The sequence below is a fragment of the Eleginops maclovinus genome, chromosome 8 (assembly GCF_036324505.1).
Source record: "Eleginops maclovinus isolate JMC-PN-2008 ecotype Puerto Natales chromosome 8, JC_Emac_rtc_rv5, whole genome shotgun sequence".
In the NCBI taxonomy this organism is placed as follows: domain Eukaryota; kingdom Metazoa; phylum Chordata; class Actinopteri; order Perciformes; family Eleginopidae; genus Eleginops; species Eleginops maclovinus.
In genome coordinates, this window is record NC_086356.1 from 18,902,582 (window position 1) to 18,921,550 (window position 18,969).

Genomic DNA, 18,969 nt, shown 5'->3' on the forward strand with positions numbered 1-18,969 from the left:
GTTTCATCACAGCTGACAAGTCCTGTGATCGTGATGAAAGTGTGCTGCCGTCATTACTCACTGTATATTTGCTGTGGAACTGAGCATGGGGAGCTAAAATACCGTGCATTCCAGACTTCACAAAGTTGTATCTTTTTGGAGCTGTATGGTCCGAACTCTTAGAATGATTAAAAGAAAAACACGACAATGTATTTAAGAATCATTTGGACTTTTATTGCGCTCATTCGAAACACTACTCCATAAAAAACAGACGTCTGCTTCCTTCTGAGTAAACTCTGGATTTCTAGCTGACACGATGTGTGTATAAAATCGGTTTCAGAGTTCAAAAATATATAGTTCATTGTGGATCAGAACCAAAAATTCAAAAAGTCAAGATATACAGATCACAAAACAAAGTGGAAGACAGTGTTTTTGGTTTATAGCAACTGTAACAGTCTTGTGCTTCACATCTTGACAGTGTATTATTGTGAAAGCCCTTATTTGCAGAGAACTCTGATAAGAAGTTGAAGAAGCTGATTGTGATTTTCTTCAAGGAATATATGCATTATAAATTATTGAGATGTATAACATTCAGATATGCATTAATATCTTAAATCGACTCAATCAGTTTAATGTGTACTTCAATCAGAAGAATAATCAAGTTATTTGAATAACAGAAAAACTGTAACTGATACATTAAAAGAGTCTCAGTAAAATGTCCATTTTAAAATAAAGTACAAACACTTTTTATCTTGTTCGCTATAAAGCAAATCTTTCTTACAGGACTGAAAGTCACAACTTTGCATACCTCACAGTGATTGTTTGTTGATTTGCATTGAAAAAAAAACACATTACATCTTTAAAAAAAACGATTGACAATGTATCACATTAAACAGCTTTTAAATATGATCACATCTTAAAAGGAAATTCAAATGAAATAAGCGTTTAGGGGCGAGTTCACAGTCGAGTGTGTAAATCATTACAGTCATCACTCTCCCCCTTTCTTCAGTATTGGAACAATTCAAAAATGTTTTAGGGATTAAATTGAGATTTCGGTCAAATTACCCATTTAAAAACACTGCAAAATCATACATAATTATTTCATATTGACAAACAAAAAAAACTAAAAATCAATATCTTAAGTGTCATAGAGCAAAAAGGAAGTCATCTGAAGACTCAGAGATCCTATGCAGTGCCAGTTCAAAAGAAAGTGATTGATCGCAAATAATTTCCAAAACAGATGTTGATATACCTGGGACCTACATAATCATAAGAGGTAGAGCTAAATACAGGTATACACTAATCTAAAATCTCCCTAAAACAGGGAAAAGACAGCTGAGTGGATAGACAAAAAGAGGGAATATCTTGGAATTTGCACAAATGACGAAGTTAAATAGTAAAGCCATAGGTTCAAACTGTTTAAATATAATAAATATAGGAGGAATAAAGGGAAAGGTTGGACCCAAACAGAAGCCCCAGTCTGAATGGTGTCACTTCTTACCAAAGTGAAACAAAAATAGTCTTACAGGAACTTTTGGATGTGTTCTATGAATGTACAGCCTTAGATGGATGCTTGATAAATAAAGGATGAGCCTATAATTACAAAATGTATGATCAGGCTCATGACTGTGCGCAGCTGACTGTGTAGCCCTTTTGTTCACTATGAGTAAAGGGAGATTTCTTATGTCCATCCCCTTTTCTTGCCTCCAAATTCAGTATCGCCACTCTTACGGTTCCAGTAGTTAAGATTTAAAATATAAAAAGAAAAACAGCACTTCCATAAAAGCTGGTTCTGTAGTGTATTATTTGGAAGGTATCTAGGTAGGAAAAAAAAAAAAAAAAAAATGTTGGACACTAATTATAAATGACACATATGAATATGTTCTAGAAAAACCCCTGATGTCCTTTTATATGATTTACACATGTGGGGGTGTTTTTTTTCTCTCTTTATCTTTACTGATGTCTAATCCTCTTACTACTGAACCTGCGGTTCTCTTTGTGTCCTGCATTCATGAAGCAGTTTGGCTTGAATATCTAAATCAAATGTCATTATACAATGAAGTCGAGCACTGATGAGCCCCCCCCCCCCAATCCACCCCTCTCAACACAAACTTTTGAAAAGCCACTTAGTGATAAAACTTGCATACAGATGTCCACGAATGGCCCGGTTGTTCTCAAGAATGTATCAGAGCAGGAATGCACTGATGTATCCTGTGTCAATTTTAAGACCAATACTTCCAGCAATTTTGATTTGCATAGGGGAATATAAAAAACAACAAGAGGTTCAATATTTAAAAAGAGGGTGTTTGCCTTGTTGATGTACATCTTTGGATAATTGAGTCACAGATTTGAGTCAGAGCCCTTCCTCCAGAAGAAAGTGCTTTCCTTAGAGATGCCGGCCATTCGAATCTGAGGCATTCCTCTTTTGTATGAACCTTCGTTAAGACTGAAAGAAGAAAAAGATGTAGAGAAATCTAAATATATAGAATAGGAACATAACAATACACATAATTCATTTCTGGAGCATTTCCAGCTCTTACTCACTCGGCCACAGTGGAAGAGTCAAAGTATGGATCAGCACGGCGAATGCGGGTTAAGGAGAGTCTGGGATTGAAGTCCTGAGCAGGAAATAAAATACATTTAAGGACATTTTCGTCTAAGTTTGACATGAATTATCAAAGAATGATACTGCAGAACTGTTTTCAGAATTACAATAATAAAAACAGGAGCAGTGTTAAAGAAGAATCAGAAAAACTGCATGCAAGACGGCGAGTAAAAGAGATCATGAAGCGTTTGAAAGCAGAGTTTGAGCCGCCTCTGGAGTACTCACTATCCATAGATTTATCGCCCAACATGGGCTCCTGCTCCGCCATCATATCCATGGATATTTTTATACTGGGTACATTGTCATTGTAGGGGTAGTCAGACTGTTGGAGGAGGGAGAACATAAACACTTTAGGAGCTACAGGAGGCTGTACACTAACACATGACAAACAACACAGGGCATATAGAAATATTAAGCTGAACGAATGGTGATCTTACAAATTCGATTTCGCTGTCTATGCTTCCCTTCTGCTTGATTTTCTTTTTCTTCTCATCCTCCTTCTTCTTCTTGTCTTTCTCTGGGATGACGTCGTCCAGGTAGCTGAGGTCGTGCTGGGAGAACACGTAGTCCATCGCTTTACGAACTGCAACCAGCGCCAAGATCTGCAGAGACAGACATCGTTTATAATTAGCATTCATGCTCTTATAGCACGCTGTTATTCGTGTTCAGCTACAGCAGTGTTTGCAGCCATTTCGCACCATGATGGGGAAGACGATGGCAGCCACGGTGGACTTGAGGACCCAGAGGAGGGCCAGACACAGGCCTTGGATGAAGGTGAATAGGTGGATGCGTCTCTGGGGGACGTGGCGCAGGTAGACCAGGTCTGGCTGGTGCTTGGCTGGCATCAGGAGCAGCTGCAGCCGGTCCATGAACTGGATGCACACAAAAATCAGTCAGGTCACGAGAGGCAATATTTAAACATATCCAATGAATCTTCAGCGTCACATGAAGTCATAACCAATTTAGTTTGTACGGTAAAAAAAGACAAACAACCCCCCTTCTCACATGTTTTCACATTCACAGGTTGTGTTTAGCTGGACACCAATTGCTTTGCTTGGATTTGATCCGTAAGCCCATTATCAGGTAGGTTTTGTCCAGAGTTGAGGGGCATGTGAACAGGAAAGCAGCTGTCACTGAATTTGGTAAAATTAATACTACCTAACCACAGACTGGCTACTTGTTAACCACCTTATTCCATTCCTACATATGTTAAATTAAGAAGTTGTGGTCTGAAACTTTGATTTTAGAGTTAGAGTAATTAATCAAAAGGAAGGTAATGTGGATTTGTTTAGCTGTTGAGTAATCGAGCAATGAAATAAAGATTATATCAAAGTTTTCAAGTAACATTCATCAGACACTGTTCAGAATCACTCACCTGGACACCGTTGAGTGAGGCCACCCCCATGTAGAGGAACACACCGTACAGCACCGGCATGGGAATGAACTGAAGGAGCACAAAAAACATGGTTATTAAATCAGTTTCCATAAAAAAAAAAAAAATCCCAGCGATGCCTTAGATGTACTTCATACAGATAATGATGTTTCTTTTTATCAATTAAACTTTATTTATATAGCCCAATTTCAAACATGTCTCAGGGGACTTTCAAACTGTACAGAATTTTAAAAAAATAGTTCACAACCAGCTTTTTTTAAAGAAAAATCTTTTAGTATACTTCAGTGTCACCAGGGTGCTATTGGGTAAGTTTCAGCAAATATATGTTCATTATTAACCAAAGAAAAGCATTATGGATATATATAAAAACCACTGGAACAAAGTTAGGGCAGATTTTCGCCGTTTAAAATCGAGTCAATATTTAAAACGGAAGTAAAGAAAGCATGAAAAATTGAAAGAGAAATATTGTGGAAAATAGACCACTATAAATCATAATTCATACTTAAGATGTTCACCTTATTTAAGTCAATATAGATGACATCCCAGTCTGAGAAAGGAAAACATTTTGTGCAGGACAAGATCCAACATGTCCACAAGGGGGAGCCCCAGCCCCATAACCTCGCCTCACTAACTGTGCTTTTTCTGTTTGGCAGCTTAATGTGGGAATGGAAACTCGAGAAGGCACTCAGAGCTTAAGCTTAGGTGAACATGCTTATTTCACTTCAAATTACTTCAACTATGGGGAGTTCCTAATCGGATGAATAAAAGATTTTAAATTATTTTAAATTTAAGAGGGCTGACAGGAGTTTGTCCTAAAAGAGGCGGACAGTAATCCATGTTTCCCCTGGAAGATTTAAGAAATTAGAGCCCTTACCTTGAGGATAGGAGCCATGAAGACAGAGAGTCCCGTCAGGAGGAAAACAAAGATACCGGTGACTCTTTGCTCCCTGGGTTGGAGAAGAGGAAAACACCCATTATTGAAAAACTGTCGCAAGCTTGAACAGCAGTAAGTCATTCATGATCGTCTTATAGCTTCCTTTCTAACAGCTGTGTATGCATAAACTGGAAGGGAAAAAAAGGGTGCTTTCAAATGACAACTTGAGAATGAGATATACATGTAATTGTGGTCAAGATACATTAAGATACACAAAACAATTCATCCTAAAATGCAACTGTGGGTATTGTAATTGTATTGTACAAGAGAACATTCATGCTAAGATACTTTCTATCTAAAGAGCAATTAATGTGGAAGCATACACATGAATAAATGTGGCTCTGAATAGATTTTGGCCCTTTTTCTCTCATTTTATGGTCTTATGTTTCTCTCTTTCCTGAGAAAGACTCATTTCTGGCTTTTATTAACCTTTATTGTTGAAAGAAATGCATTCACAATTAATGGTTAATCATGGGAGTAATTAATGTTATTACCCAACTCACTTACTCTAGGAAACTATTAAAAATACTGCACACTTTGCTCTAATCCTTCAAGTTAAACACAGTTTAATTCCTAAATAATATCAACATTGTGTCCAGCAGCTGCTTGGCCTCACCTGACACCTAGGAATTTGGGCATCTCTCCGGGGGCTGACGTCTGGGTCTCCATCTTCAGAGAGTCGATGTGAGCGATGGAGATGACGGTCGCAGCCACGTACCACGGCAGGCCCATGAATGAGCAGACAATGATCAGGATCGCCACCCAGAACAGATCCAAGTGATAGCCTGCCCCTTTCTTATAGGACACAGGAGGGGAAACAATGTCAGCAAATAAAGGATTTCTAAATCATCCAGAATATTTTACAGTGGAAAAACAAATCAGATTAACTGCACGCTGGAGATTTAATGACCAAAAGGTGTTGACAATCTACAATTTATAAATATGGTACAGCATACATTACAGTATAAGAAGATTTTAAAGAAGATATTTAACATTGAAATTCTGTATTTAAAAGGCTTTTAAACAGTATCTAGACAGGGAGATTTAACAGTTAAATTAAATGTCTTAAGGGGCAGGGAGTGAGGGCTATTTTGAACTCTCGACCGTTTATATTTAAAACTCTTTTTCTCTAGTTCTAGTTTTACACTAATAATGAATCAATATTTGCGGTGATGCACCAACCTTGAGTCTGTGCTCCTTCCTGTTGACAATCACAGCAGTGATCTGCTGGTCCATAAATATCAGGATAGTGACCAGCAGGGCAGGGATTGTAGCTGCTAGGTAAACCCACCAAGGGTTCCCTCCAAACGGAGGAATAAACCAGCCCCTCTTTGGACTTGTGGGCTAGACAAAAAGAAGAAGAAGAGGCAGGAGTGTTAACCTAGACCCTTAAGCCCTGAGACACCGGATCGAAGTATCCTCTTATTTCTGTGCAGTCCATATCTCTTTAAAATGTCTCTTTAAGAACAGGAAAATCTAATTTGAAGTAATACGCCATTACACCTTTTAGCAGAGTGTGGTGCATTATTACATGAAGTCTGAGTTAAGACCCTGTGGTGAAACAAAGCTGGTTCTGTCCAAGGAGCTATAGGATGGTGCGTGTCCTCACATCACCTATAATCAAGTTGTTATTCGATGCAGCTACCCGCTCCTCTACCCCTTCATTCCCTTCCTCTATGTCAAGGCGGGGTGGTCTTACAGCCAGCTGAGGAACATTTGAGCTTGGTAATCTCTCAAACTGACTGCCTTAGCTTCCTGTATCACTTACTGGGCACACTACAAAGGAAGCTTTATGCTAGGATTTTCATAGGCTCTCTGGCAGAACATGGCTCGTTATCAGTGTAATCCGAGGAAAAGCTTCTGACTGGCACTCGTCAGTCAGATAAAAAGTCAATGCACAACATATGATTGCTCGTTTTTTGTAAAAAAAATGTTTTAATGAAGATCACTGTTCTTTACTGCGATTCATGCTTGGTATATACCTTGAATTCACTTGGCACTATGAGCTTTGGAGTGTTCACACCGACAAGAGCGTCCACACCGCAGAAGAGAAGAATGGCCAGGATGATGGCAAAGTCACTGATGAGCTTCCTCACCTAGAAGAGAAGCACATTTACAGCAGGTTTCTTTTAAGCTTGTGGCAGTACCAACCAACAGCTTCAGTGACATTGTCTTTGTGTTTGACCAAGAACAACTATATCCTGTCAAACAGCACGTTTGTACACATAACCTTGCCTAGTGTGTGCTTTTGCTCCTACAAGTGCAGCTAGAGTCATTATATCCATTATATACAAATATAAACAAAGTTGTTCTGCAATCGGTGACTAGTAGGTGTTTAACCAGACCAGACAAGTTATTTGCAGGAAGAAAAGCAATTGGTACATTTCCATATCCATATCGTAACATTCACAAAATGCTATGTTATTGTTAGCCTTGATAGCAGGGAGGGTCATTTTTGCTTTGACATATTGAGACAAATATTGGCTTGCCATTACACTTTGTACAGAAAGTTCCCATGATGCTGAAATCTCCATTAACAATAAAAGTTTCCTCGTCTTTTTTATCATCAGGTTGAAATTAGAATTTTTCCAATACTTTGGTTTATGACCTTGAATTCTAAGAACACAATCAGCCTCAACAAAAGTAATTTATTTGAGTGATTTAACAGATGTTCAAAAAATGTATAACAAAATGAATATGAGGCACCAATCATTTATGGGTCTGAGCTTGAGTCTCATGCCTTCTTTGCATCATACGGTGTTAAAAATGTGACATTTAATCTCACATTGACTGTCACGGACATTGGATCTTGTAGATTAAACTCAAGTGCTACTTGACAGCCCGTGATATTACAGATGTTAGTGGCGTTCACCAGTTTTACTAGATGCGAGCTGCTTCCAGCATTAGGGTCAGGATTGTGAGGCAAACTGCTGCACGAGTATTGCTGGGTGATTTCACTCACTGTGGTGGGGAAGAAGAGGCTGGCCTTGAACTTCTTCAGAGCCATGGAGCAGGCGTAGGTCCCAAAGAACAGGATGAAGGACATCAGGGTGATGTCAGGCACGTAGCCACAGGCGTTTCCGACCAGCTGCCCTCCGAACTTCAGACACTGCTCCTTGTTCAGGGACGCCCATGTGGCATTCATTGGCTGGAAAGACAAGAAGATACTTAGGGCTACTATATTAGGAGAAAAACACCTCTTCCAATCAATTTGGCAACTTTTTTTAAATTCTGAAGCCATGCTACAAAATGTCACAAACAAGGACACCACATACCATATCTGTACTGTTCGACGATGAAGAGAGATAATGGAGATCTGACGAGTTGCCTATTGAAGAGAAACAATGAGTATTAAAATAAGAATACTTGTATTAGTCGCATTATCACACTGTTTGATCCTTGTCAAACTCTCCCCCACACAATACTAGTCGCGCGACCGCAGAAACTGAGAGGGCTGCTGAGAAAGTAAACAGTGGTATCCACATGCCTACTCATACTAGTATCATTCGTTATCTCACAGTAAACACAGATAAAATAAGAAGAAAGCTTTGTTTAACATGCAATGGTGACAGCACTACCAAATGGGCACAAACCAAATACCGCTGTTGAGCTTTCACTGTCTGGTATCACTGAGATTCTGACGGCGCCAAGCAATCTTTCTCTTGGTTCAACATTAGAGTGCTGGTATCAGACCTAGGTTACGGGATACAGTGAAACCCCTGCAGACATTTCCTTTTTTTTTTTGTATCTGCTGCAATCAAATTGTATTTGCAAAACCCCATGAGACAAGTGTGTAACGCGTGATAGTGAATATATAGTGTGTAAAGCATACACCCTCTGTCCTTAGTGCCTTGCAGCAAACAAGGAAGAATACCCCAAAAAATAAATCATTAAAGTGGCCCTTTCGTTCTTTTTGGGGTTTCCCTTCCCTGTAGTGTGTTATATAGGTTTTGGTGCATGTTAATGGTCTGCAAAGACTAAAATCCCTATGTTCCCTCCAGAGAGAGTTTCTCTCCCACACACCTGAAATGCCTCTATTGGAACCTTATTTCTGAAACATGGCGACATCATTGTGTAACACTCATGCGCCTATTGATAAGTGCTTCAACACATTGTACGTGATTGGCTAAGGGGCGGGACATCTTTAAGCGGCTGACCAGTTACAACAGAGCCGGCCAGCTAACCAATCAGAGCAGACTTGGCTCTGGTTTCAGACAGAGGGTGAAAAGAGGTGCTGCAGCACAGGCAGTATGAGAAACATTAAGAGTTTTCTGAACATTAAAGCATGGAGACAGTAGAGACACTACATACTGATATGAACCTAAAAGCTAGCATAATAGGACCCCTCTAAAGAGGGAAAAATAGAAGAAACCTCAGGGAGAGCAACAGAGGAGGGATTATCTAAGATAATAAAATATAAATATAGACAATCCAAATTACAAAAATGATAATGTACCAGGCATGCAGCTGCAGTCGTAGATCGTGATGAGGCTGGGATCATAGTCGGAGTTAATCGGGTTGTGGTGAGCCAGCTTCAACATCTTTTTGAAAGCGTCATAGATGAAGATGAAGCTGATGAGCGAGGAGAAGCCTTCCTCTGTGAATCGTGTGAAGTACTGCACCAGGAAACTGGCATCTGTGGCGACCAGCACCAGACAGAATACACCAGACCACAGACCGATCCACAGCCGGAACTCTAGGTAGTCCAACTTGTTGTCTCTGAGAAAAAGGAGGAGTGATTAATTGAGAATTTATTTTGTGTGTTATATCTACATAATCTGTTTCCTAACAATTATGATAACTTCAAGATCGCTCTGTGCTGTCAATCACCTCTGTCTAACCTGGATTGTGTGACAAAATAAAGGTTTGAAAATATAAAATGTTCTCTGGAGCTCTTTCAAAATAAAACATTGTGATTTTAAAGCTGTGAAACATTTTTTGTCTTCTCTTTCTCTCTACATTTCTCATTGGAAAGCTTGCACCTGCAGCATTCAGGCTGACCGAAGCATCGACGGTTGAGTAGAGGCATGGAAATATTTGTCGGACAGAGACGCCACAACATTCTTCACTCAGTGTAAAATTAAATGAATGAATTATTTATAATGGAACGTAATCAGCGTGGTGTTTGGTAATGCTAGAAGACTCTTTCTAGGCCAGCACAGTGAAGGGAGGAGAGAGGTCAGCAGTTATAGTTAAATTAGTTATTTTTCTAATCGATAACTTGCAATATGCTTCTACAGTGAATGAAAAAAAGCAAAAAATAGGAGATCATTTTTGATGATTTTTAAATCCGGGCCATGTTTAAAAACCCTAACAAAACTTTTCTTTATCAAGTTTTACATGATACTCGCTACTTGAAGAAAAAACATGCATTTTTGTATAATTCATACATCACACCCCCTCAAATATAGATTGCCATTGCAACTGGATGCAGGAGGTAATTTATTTTGTTGAAAGCACTTCATAAAACCCTCTCCTACATGTGGTACTATACAAGGGTGTGTGTGTGTGTGTGTGTGTGTGTGTGTGTGTGTGTGTGTTGCAGGGTAAATGGGGACAGGAAGTTGACTTGAAAAAACATGAAGCATTAACAATCAGTTGGCAACTGTAACCACAGACAGATTTACAAAACAATTCTAGTGAGGCACTGTTAATATAAATCATTAAACTACAGCCTGCTGTAAATATTGTTTTTATTCCACATGTTTTTATTTAATGTATAGGGATAGCATCTATGTCGACACACACACACAGCATCTGTCATTTGGGGATAGACAACGATCTATAAATATCTGTCAGGCTTCTGCAGCCGTTTGTGATTTCACCCTTGCTAAACTGAATTGACTCCAAAGTTCTTGAATTAAATGACTCACTTGCTGAAGGTGAAGAGAAGTCTCTCAAAGACAAGCACCGGGCCTGTGCTGCTGAGAATGGTCAGCGGTTGCCCGGAGAGCAGACAGAACACTGCTCCTGTCAGCGCCGTGCCAAGGAAACTTTCCAACACTCCCTGCACACACGGAAAAAAACATATACAGCATTTACACACAGCAGGATGGAACATTTTATTAAAAAAAATACAAAAGACAGGGCAATTATACGTTGTGCATGACTCCATATTTACTATACTGGAAAGTATTTGATGACTTTAAAGGACTTTTCTTTCAATTATGTTTTCTTTATGAGCCTCGTGACAAATACTATAATTCCGCTTACTCAGCTGGAAGCTTTTGTTTTGCCTGTACACATGACGCAGCTGCAGGGCAGGACCATCAAGACGGGCCTGTTTCACTTCCATCCATGATAGTTGTTCAAACTGACGATTTTACAAGCCAGATTTACAAATATAAGAAAGGTCAAGTGGGTTCAGGGATTCCCTCCTCTGTGCTCGGAGTGGAAAAGGAAAGTGACGAAGGCTTTAAAAAGGTGCTGGAGGGTCATTGGAAACGCAGCCATGACGAAGCTACAGTCTAATCTGGATCTGTGGGTATTTACAGCCCGAGCAAATCCTCCAGGCCGGTGCTGTGCAGGTGTGCCATGAGGCAACTCTTTGTTAGGACAGCAGCCGGGGAGAGCCCTTTGCAATACCATAGAGGCACGGGGATGGGTGCAGCAGTGTTTGATACAATACCACAACTTTTCCATATACAGTTCTGTCAGCAGCAGCAGCAGCGCCAAATTAGCATGGCTTAGCAGCTGGTTAACTCGGGTTTTTTTTTGCTAGTTTGTGACCTAACACAAAGAGCTATGCCATCTAAAATCATCATTCCATCAAATCTCATGCCATTGAGTGTACACAGGATCCATACAGTGCCCTGCTAATTAGAGCTACTCTACATTGTTTACATTCGGAAAGGCAAAATGTGTCATGTTAGAAATGCTTAGTTCATGTAGTAGCCACGAATGAACATTAGAGCCAAAGTACCATGACCTATCATCTCTTTAATCTAGTTACCTTAACACTGCGTGACCAAAATAGAGGCTTAGGGTTGCACCTCTGTAAAACACAGCCTACTTTAGCATTGGTATTAGGAAACCGCATGCTACTGGCTGCTTCACCTTAACTCAGGGCCATGTTTAATGTCCATTTGGAATAGTTAACACAAATGTAGCTTTGTGGGATGTGGTGGTTTACCTGCATGTTTTCTGTTGCATCACCAAGCAAGCCTCCAAATGTGATCGCATTGGTGACTGTGCCCAGATAGATGAACAATATGGCCGACAGAGACTGGATATGGAGTGCATCATAGAAGTCACTTGCAAAAAACGGCAGCTTCCGCTTGACATCCAGGATGAGACCTCCACAAAACCTTAGAGACAAAGCCATTCAAGTTAGTAGGAGACATATTGTTTCATGTTTCAAAGAAAGGAAAACATGTTCCAAATTAAGGAAAACCGACCGTTGTTCAATAGCGAAGCACTTTAATTGTTCCCTTGTTATGTGGATTATTTCAAACTGAGTGAGAGACTAAGAAAAACACATTTCCCAGTTATGACTTTTACTTTATGACTCATGTCTTCACTGACGGGATATCACATGCCATCAAAATTATGACCACAATTATAATGCTCCCACATCCTTAAGGCATGTACTAAGACCATGGCAATGTAACACTGGGATATTTCTTTCTTTATGATTTTACTGTTAAAATGTAAATCCAAATTACTTTTTCGTGCGCTGAAGCTCCTCTCCAACCTGGTGTCCTCCTCCCCCTCCATGTCCTGCATCATGGGGAGTGTCACCATTCATCTGAGGCGCCTCTTGTCCAGAATACATGTTCTTCCTTTAAAAACAAACCAAACAAACGGTCATTACACGAACAACAAAAAAATGTGGGGGGGGTCAAATTCAATGCCTTTTCCAAATACTAAAGAGAACATTTGAAAAACACTTGTATTTTATGGAAATGTATGTCATGTATCTCTATGTGAATAATGCATAATATACCAACTATGCTTAGTGTTATTTTTTTATCTTAAAGCTACATTTTGTACTCACAACAGTATAAAAAAGGGAGACAATGTTACTTTATGAAAGAAGAAATATCATTTGAGTTTTTATGTATGACATGTTCACTTCATAAGCACTATAAATAACTTCTTAATTGGTTTTAGTATGAGAAGTGTCTGGTGGCAGATGCAAGCTGCAGTATTTAAGCAAGCTATTGATAAATATTGCTGAACCAAACATTACTTAATGACTTTAAGATGAACAGCAGTTATGCATTTTGAATCTTTAAACAACTATTTGTAGCCACTGCTCAGCAAAAGTCATATAGTCAAGCTTTGTGAAAAAGATAATGAGGTGTTCTGCAAAGAGGTGTCATATCACCACCAGATAGTAATAGATTAATGTGTAATGACTTCCATTTGCACATGGTGTGTGTATTAAAACGGACCTCTTGTCTGAGGAGGGCAGGGACTTGGGGGGCTCTATCCTGATGTCGGGGTCCCACTCTCCGGGCGGCAGCACAATCACCTCGTCCAGGAACTCTTCAATACCTGCCAGCAGGTCCTGCCTGTCCTTCGCTTTATAGGCAATATCATGGAACACCTGCCCGCACACAAAAATAACTTCTCGATTAGTAATCAGCCAAGTAATAACGCGGCATGTCATTGAATTTTATATATACAGGGCTCGAGAGAAATACCATCAAATGTGATAACGATAGCTCCCTGAGGAACCACCTACTCTGGTTGAACAATTAAAAAGAATATATCTAATCTAACTATTTTGACTGATATATGCTTTATAATTAACAATATTGGATAAAATAATTACCCTAATTTTTATAAAAAGAAATATCCCAAAAAATAAATGGTAGGATTGTAGGAAGTTTGTATAACATTTGTGGGACTGGACATCCATTTAAAACTAATTTGCAATACAATTCATATTTTCACCAGTAACAAATACTGCACGTCCTGTGATAAAAAAAAGTAAGTAAGCCATAATTCAACCTCAATAAAACTGTTTTTAATGGTTCAGCCTAGCGTCTACTTTCATTTATTCACTACAATGGAACCTAGCATGTCACTAAAACGCAATTCCTAACAGCTAACTTCACCTCTAAAAAATTGACATACTCTTTCACAATGTACACAAAGAATGAGTCATTATCTGTGTGCCCCCGAAGGTCACAAAGAAAAGTAGGTAGAGCACTAATACAGGGCTGATCACTCAAAAACACAAATATCTGATGAACCCATGTCACCACCTTCAGGGGAGAGCTGAGGGGGTAAAGTTCAACTTGAGGAAATCCTGGAAAAACATGTCCTATCCTGCCATGTTGACATACGAGATACACTGGGAAAAGCTGAGGCCTGTGGGAATCTTTGCGTAAGGTGCTCTCAGGGTTAAGAAGGGTTACGTGTCATCTGGTAACATTCCAGACAACATGAAGGTGTTAGGGAAAGGTAAACACCAAACACACAAAGCAGCCAGAGCTGAAAAGCCCAAATTTGTTTGCCTTATTGAATTGGATTTATTACGCCAACACAAAAACAAATGCGTGTCCTCAAACTCCAACACACTGATTAACAATTAAGCTATAAGGTGTTCACAGCCAAACACATTTTTGGCCAGGTAACCTGCTGTGATGATTAATATCCAAAGTGGAGAGATTTGGCAAGAAGACAAGTGGAAAGTGTAATCCTACTTTTCATCCAGTGCCACCGTGAGATTTTTAGTTTTGGGTCAGGTGTCCCGTAAACTGGGATGAAATGTCATGAAATTAGGTGCAGACATCAAATTGTAGACCTAATATTCCTGGTCATTCCAAGTCTTTTGATCTACTGCCTTCATTAAGCCAAGATTTTAAGTTAAACAAGACCTTAATCTATGACCAAATACCTGCCAAACTATTGACATTAACTTGTTAAAGACTACTAAGCACATGTTAATGCATGGAACAAAAGGTGGCTAACATGTTTAAAATTAAACAGAAACCTGCTAAAAATCAACATGTCAAGCATGTTAGCATGCCCTCATTAGCATTTAGCTCAAGTTAGCTTAAGTTACACCTTACAGCCACTAACAATGCCAGTAACGCTGCATCTTCTTTATTCATGTTTTATTTGTTTCATTTATAGCAATTAGTTGGGTATTTGTTTTTAAGTAATTGAACATTGCAGTTTATTAATCATTTATCGACTGCCTGTAGACCAAGTGGAGATTTAAGAATCCCTTACTTCTATGCTAGCAACTTCTAAAAAGGGACGTTTCATGTCTGGAGAAAAGGCCACATCTTAAGATCATTTTGAATTCACATCCAATCAGGACTTAAAGGGGATAAAAGGTGTTTGTTAGACCAGTGAGGATTAATGTTAGTGTTCTGAAGTCCTGTTGCTTTATAGTTCAAAACATAACCAATAAATGAATCAAAGCCCTTATAATTGGAAAAAAACTGGAAGAACAAAACATACATTTTAGAACACACAAGGCAGCTGAGATTCAGATAATCCCTACAGTACCCCAAGTACAGCTATCTTGCATCACACTAATCTCCCTGCACTGTGAATAATAAAAACTGTGAAAGTTAATATCCAATTTGAGTAAAAGTACCTCATCTGACATCAGGGTGGCAATGGCTCTTCCAATCTCATGATAGGACTTCGCTTTACCTTTGGGTCCCAGCAGGATAAAAAGAAATCTAAGCAACAAGAAAATAAGATGTTAGTTCACATTTTCCCCAAATGAGAATCTGAATTTCAGTATTTTTCAGTTCATGATGAAGCTTTTAGGTGCTTTACCTAGTGGGCACAGGGACCTCGGTCAGAGCTCCCAGCATGACGGCCTGCTGCAGGCGAACAAACGCCACAAAGGGAGCTTCCAGGAAGTCCACCTCTCCAACCAGCACGTTTGACGCCTCTGCATCACGGGGCAACTTTTTCATGAACTTATTCTTCAGCTATTAGGAAAGAAATAGCAGAGCAGAGAAAGAAAAGTCAACCAAATGTCAGCAACTTAACATTTCAGGCTTTGATGCAAGTTATTTGTAACAAGACAGACACACAACATTCCTTTCTCTGTCACATGGAGTACAATCAAAGATAAGACAGACATTTTAAATACAGTTGGTGATTAAAATGTGGTTGTAACAAGAAAAGATCTGATGTGGTGTTTTTACTGGTAAAGTTTGTGCCCGCCCTTTCCTAGAATTATGTCCTAAAAACAGCAGCTTAACTGCATGCCACCTTTTGAAGACACTTTACTACAGCCCATTAAATAACATTGCTTGTCATACACTAGACTGGTTCAAAGTACTCAATATACACACAGTATGTCTATAAAAGAAAAAGGGAGAGGATTAACCAAGACTTTAGTGTGAAGTGACATTTGGACAACTAAATGTTCATTAACAGATGCAGGAGCATATACCAGCTGTTAAAACGGCTTCAGAGAGCTTTTATCTACAGTATGTGTGGGGGGTCTCTGTTTCGGAAAAAAAAGTTATTTTTTCTCAGTCATGACAGCGAGAGAAACTGCACGTGTGGATGATAGAAACTCACAGGACCAAGACGGAAGACAGTGAGCTTTTGTTGTGGGAGAGAGAGATAGAGCCATTGGCACACACAGTGACACATATGCCCCTGCATAGTGCTCCTTTGTGAATAGACAGCTTAAGTATCAGAGGATGCATAATAGTTGCATGCCTTTATGCCACAATACAAAGAGACAGAAACGGATTACCTGATCCTTCTCTGGTTTATCAGAGAAGTCACTCAGGCTGTTGGAGGTGAGGTTCCTGTGGGCAGTGGTTGGGCTACCTGCATAGAAGTGAGACACTGTTAGGATCAAAAGAGGATGATCAAAATGGCACAGCTTCAAATTAGACATTTTTTGGCAGAGACAGAAGACTAGTCCCAGAGAAGAAAGGCACCAGGAGAGTAGATGAAGAGAGCCAGAAACTGCTGGACATGACTAAATGTGGCAAGTCTTAAGCTGTGGGCCTAATGCCAGTCAGTAATTCAGTCAGGCACTTCAGAGAGCTGGGACACATGGCCGTCTTAAATTGGCTGCTTCTGCGCGTCAGCAGAAACAAGCCAAGTCAACTACTGGCAAATGAGTGAGAATGTAAACCTTGGAACCCATTAGTCCATTTAACGATGATGCAAGTGATCAGATATTACAATGTTTCAGCTTGCTGTTGCCATTTGTCTTAAATTGCACAATCGTCTTGCAAGATAATCTGGCACTATTTTATACTATTCTATTGTTTTTAAATGTATTATATTGTTTTATGTATTTGCCATATCTACACTGTAGCTGCTGTGCACATGACAATAATGCGTTTTAATCATGAATCTGAATCTTTGAAGTTACTAAATGAAGCCATTATATCTTTGTGTGCATCTACACAGACTTAATACAGTCTATAGCACTGAAGAAACACACATCTTGCTCTTTTTTTTTATCAAAACAAACTGAAATACAGTTTGATGGAGTCTCCGTTTTTACAAGAGTGTGTTCAAACTATGCTGCTTTCAGTGGGAGTGCTATGACTGTGCCAAGACCTGTCTTACAGAGGTATCCCATGCTGGAGCTCCTCAAGACCTCACATGGCTCGCCGGGGTCAAGTAGGCTAGAACAAGGCACAGGGTTCTCAAAGGGGTTGCGGGCTATAACACCCCAGATGCAGGAGGAAATAAGCAGACCCAAGGAAGGTGGAAAATGACAAGGTAGGGAAGGAAAATAAGAGAAAAGACAAGAAAAAAAAAGATTAGGACAAGGAAATCCTTCAAAAAGGAAGTTGTAGGATCAGAAATCAGACAGCAGAAAGAATAAATGAAAGATGTTGGGTTTGGAGGGTTAAGAAAAAGGGGGATTTTGCATTACCATTCTCCTGGTTGGTGAACAGTCTACTTGCACTGGAAACACTCTTGCCAATGTCAGCAAGAGAGCGCAGGTTGGACTTCTTTGTCTGGTGGCGATGCTTTCGTAGCAGCGTGTACATGACCTTCTCCTTCTGGTCGGCCTTCAGCTGACCAGTCTCCACCTGGCTGTCGATGATCGTCTCTGTTTGAGGGATAGAACCACATTGAGTCACCCTCAGCTGCTTTAAAACCTTCAACAGTATGCTGGTACTCCGATAAACCTCACTTACCGACAATCTGCGGCAGCGTGGAGGCCTCCAGGTCCAGCATGATGGTGCCCTTCTCGATGCACGTTTTGAGCTCCATCAAGCTGTGTAGGGACAGCGTGGCCACATGAGGCTTACTCCAGCGCTCACCGCCCTTCTCCACTTTCTCCTCAAACTTGATCCATCTGTACAAGGGAGGACAAAAAGAAACAAAAGTAGGGAGAGGGTGAGGTGTGTTCGACCTCGTCAGTTAACTCTGTGTTTCTGAGAAGGCAAGAGAGGGATACGATACACAAACATGTGCCTGAATGTAAAAAAGTCACCGCACATTATAAATAAAGTGGTAAGACAGTGGTTTAGGAACACATATGGGCTACAAACAAAAAAGGAGACAAGAAAGGTTTTCTTTTCTTTACAAAACAACCCCACCGTGTTTTGATTTGGTCATAGTTCAGAAGACCAGATTAGGTGATGCAGGACAGCGTAGAAATACAAAATAAATCACTAGACATGGCATGCTGGGATGGCGACAGTCTTAAACACATGGTTGAATGTGAGAAACGACACCGCTTTCCTACCATGGATGAGTTTAGCCTTAATGGTAGGGTTCAGGAGAAGCATTCTTTTTAATAATGATGCCTCACATGTCACCGCTACAAAAGAGCCATTCTCCTGAGGCCTGAGGATGAGGTTTCCTCTGGGGATAGAGTATCCCCTCTGGCTCATTTCCAAACTCCTGTGAGCAGCCTTCTTACTAGGAAAGGAGCCTAGAGAAACCGTCAACCTCAAAGAGTTAATTTATCTTCTTTCATGAAACCCCTGGTTCCCCCAAATCTTAATGCCACGGCCCTACTTGCTAGTTTGCGGAACAACTGTCGAGTACAATACTAAAACTATAGCATTTTGAGAATTACTTCCTGTATAACAAGGAGTAAAACAAGAAGACAAACATCTCACGTGGACAATGTAAAAGTCACTG

At 39.9% G+C, this 18,969-nt stretch overlaps 1 protein-coding gene across 1 annotated transcript in view; it reads right to left on the minus strand.

Annotated features, from left to right (window-relative positions):
• Window positions 1–191: 191 nt before the first annotated feature.
• Window positions 192–18,969, minus strand: part of LOC134868265 (electrogenic sodium bicarbonate cotransporter 1-like) — a 29,220-nt gene continuing 10,442 nt past the window's right edge. Inside the window, exons 5-26 of the mRNA XM_063889261.1 lie at window positions 18,015–18,175; window positions 17,747–17,926; window positions 16,601–16,677; window positions 15,661–15,818; window positions 15,473–15,560; window positions 13,308–13,462; window positions 12,576–12,692; window positions 12,044–12,218; window positions 10,785–10,918; window positions 9,368–9,630; window positions 8,187–8,239; window positions 7,874–8,059; window positions 6,894–7,007; window positions 6,094–6,255; window positions 5,528–5,706; window positions 4,852–4,924; window positions 3,960–4,028; window positions 3,283–3,456; window positions 3,022–3,186; window positions 2,810–2,906; window positions 2,524–2,597; window positions 192–2,425 (exon numbers count right to left, since the gene is read on the minus strand). Of these exons, the coding sequence (XP_063745331.1) occupies window positions 2,554–2,597; window positions 2,810–2,906; window positions 3,022–3,186; window positions 3,283–3,456; window positions 3,960–4,028; window positions 4,852–4,924; window positions 5,528–5,706; window positions 6,094–6,255; window positions 6,894–7,007; window positions 7,874–8,059; window positions 8,187–8,239; window positions 9,368–9,630; window positions 10,785–10,918; window positions 12,044–12,218; window positions 12,576–12,692; window positions 13,308–13,462; window positions 15,473–15,560; window positions 15,661–15,818; window positions 16,601–16,677; window positions 17,747–17,926; window positions 18,015–18,175 (2,824 nt within the window). The 3' untranslated portion in view covers window positions 192–2,425; window positions 2,524–2,553. The remainder of the gene's footprint in view (window positions 2,426–2,523; window positions 2,598–2,809; window positions 2,907–3,021; window positions 3,187–3,282; window positions 3,457–3,959; window positions 4,029–4,851; window positions 4,925–5,527; window positions 5,707–6,093; window positions 6,256–6,893; window positions 7,008–7,873; window positions 8,060–8,186; window positions 8,240–9,367; window positions 9,631–10,784; window positions 10,919–12,043; window positions 12,219–12,575; window positions 12,693–13,307; window positions 13,463–15,472; window positions 15,561–15,660; window positions 15,819–16,600; window positions 16,678–17,746; window positions 17,927–18,014; window positions 18,176–18,969) is intronic.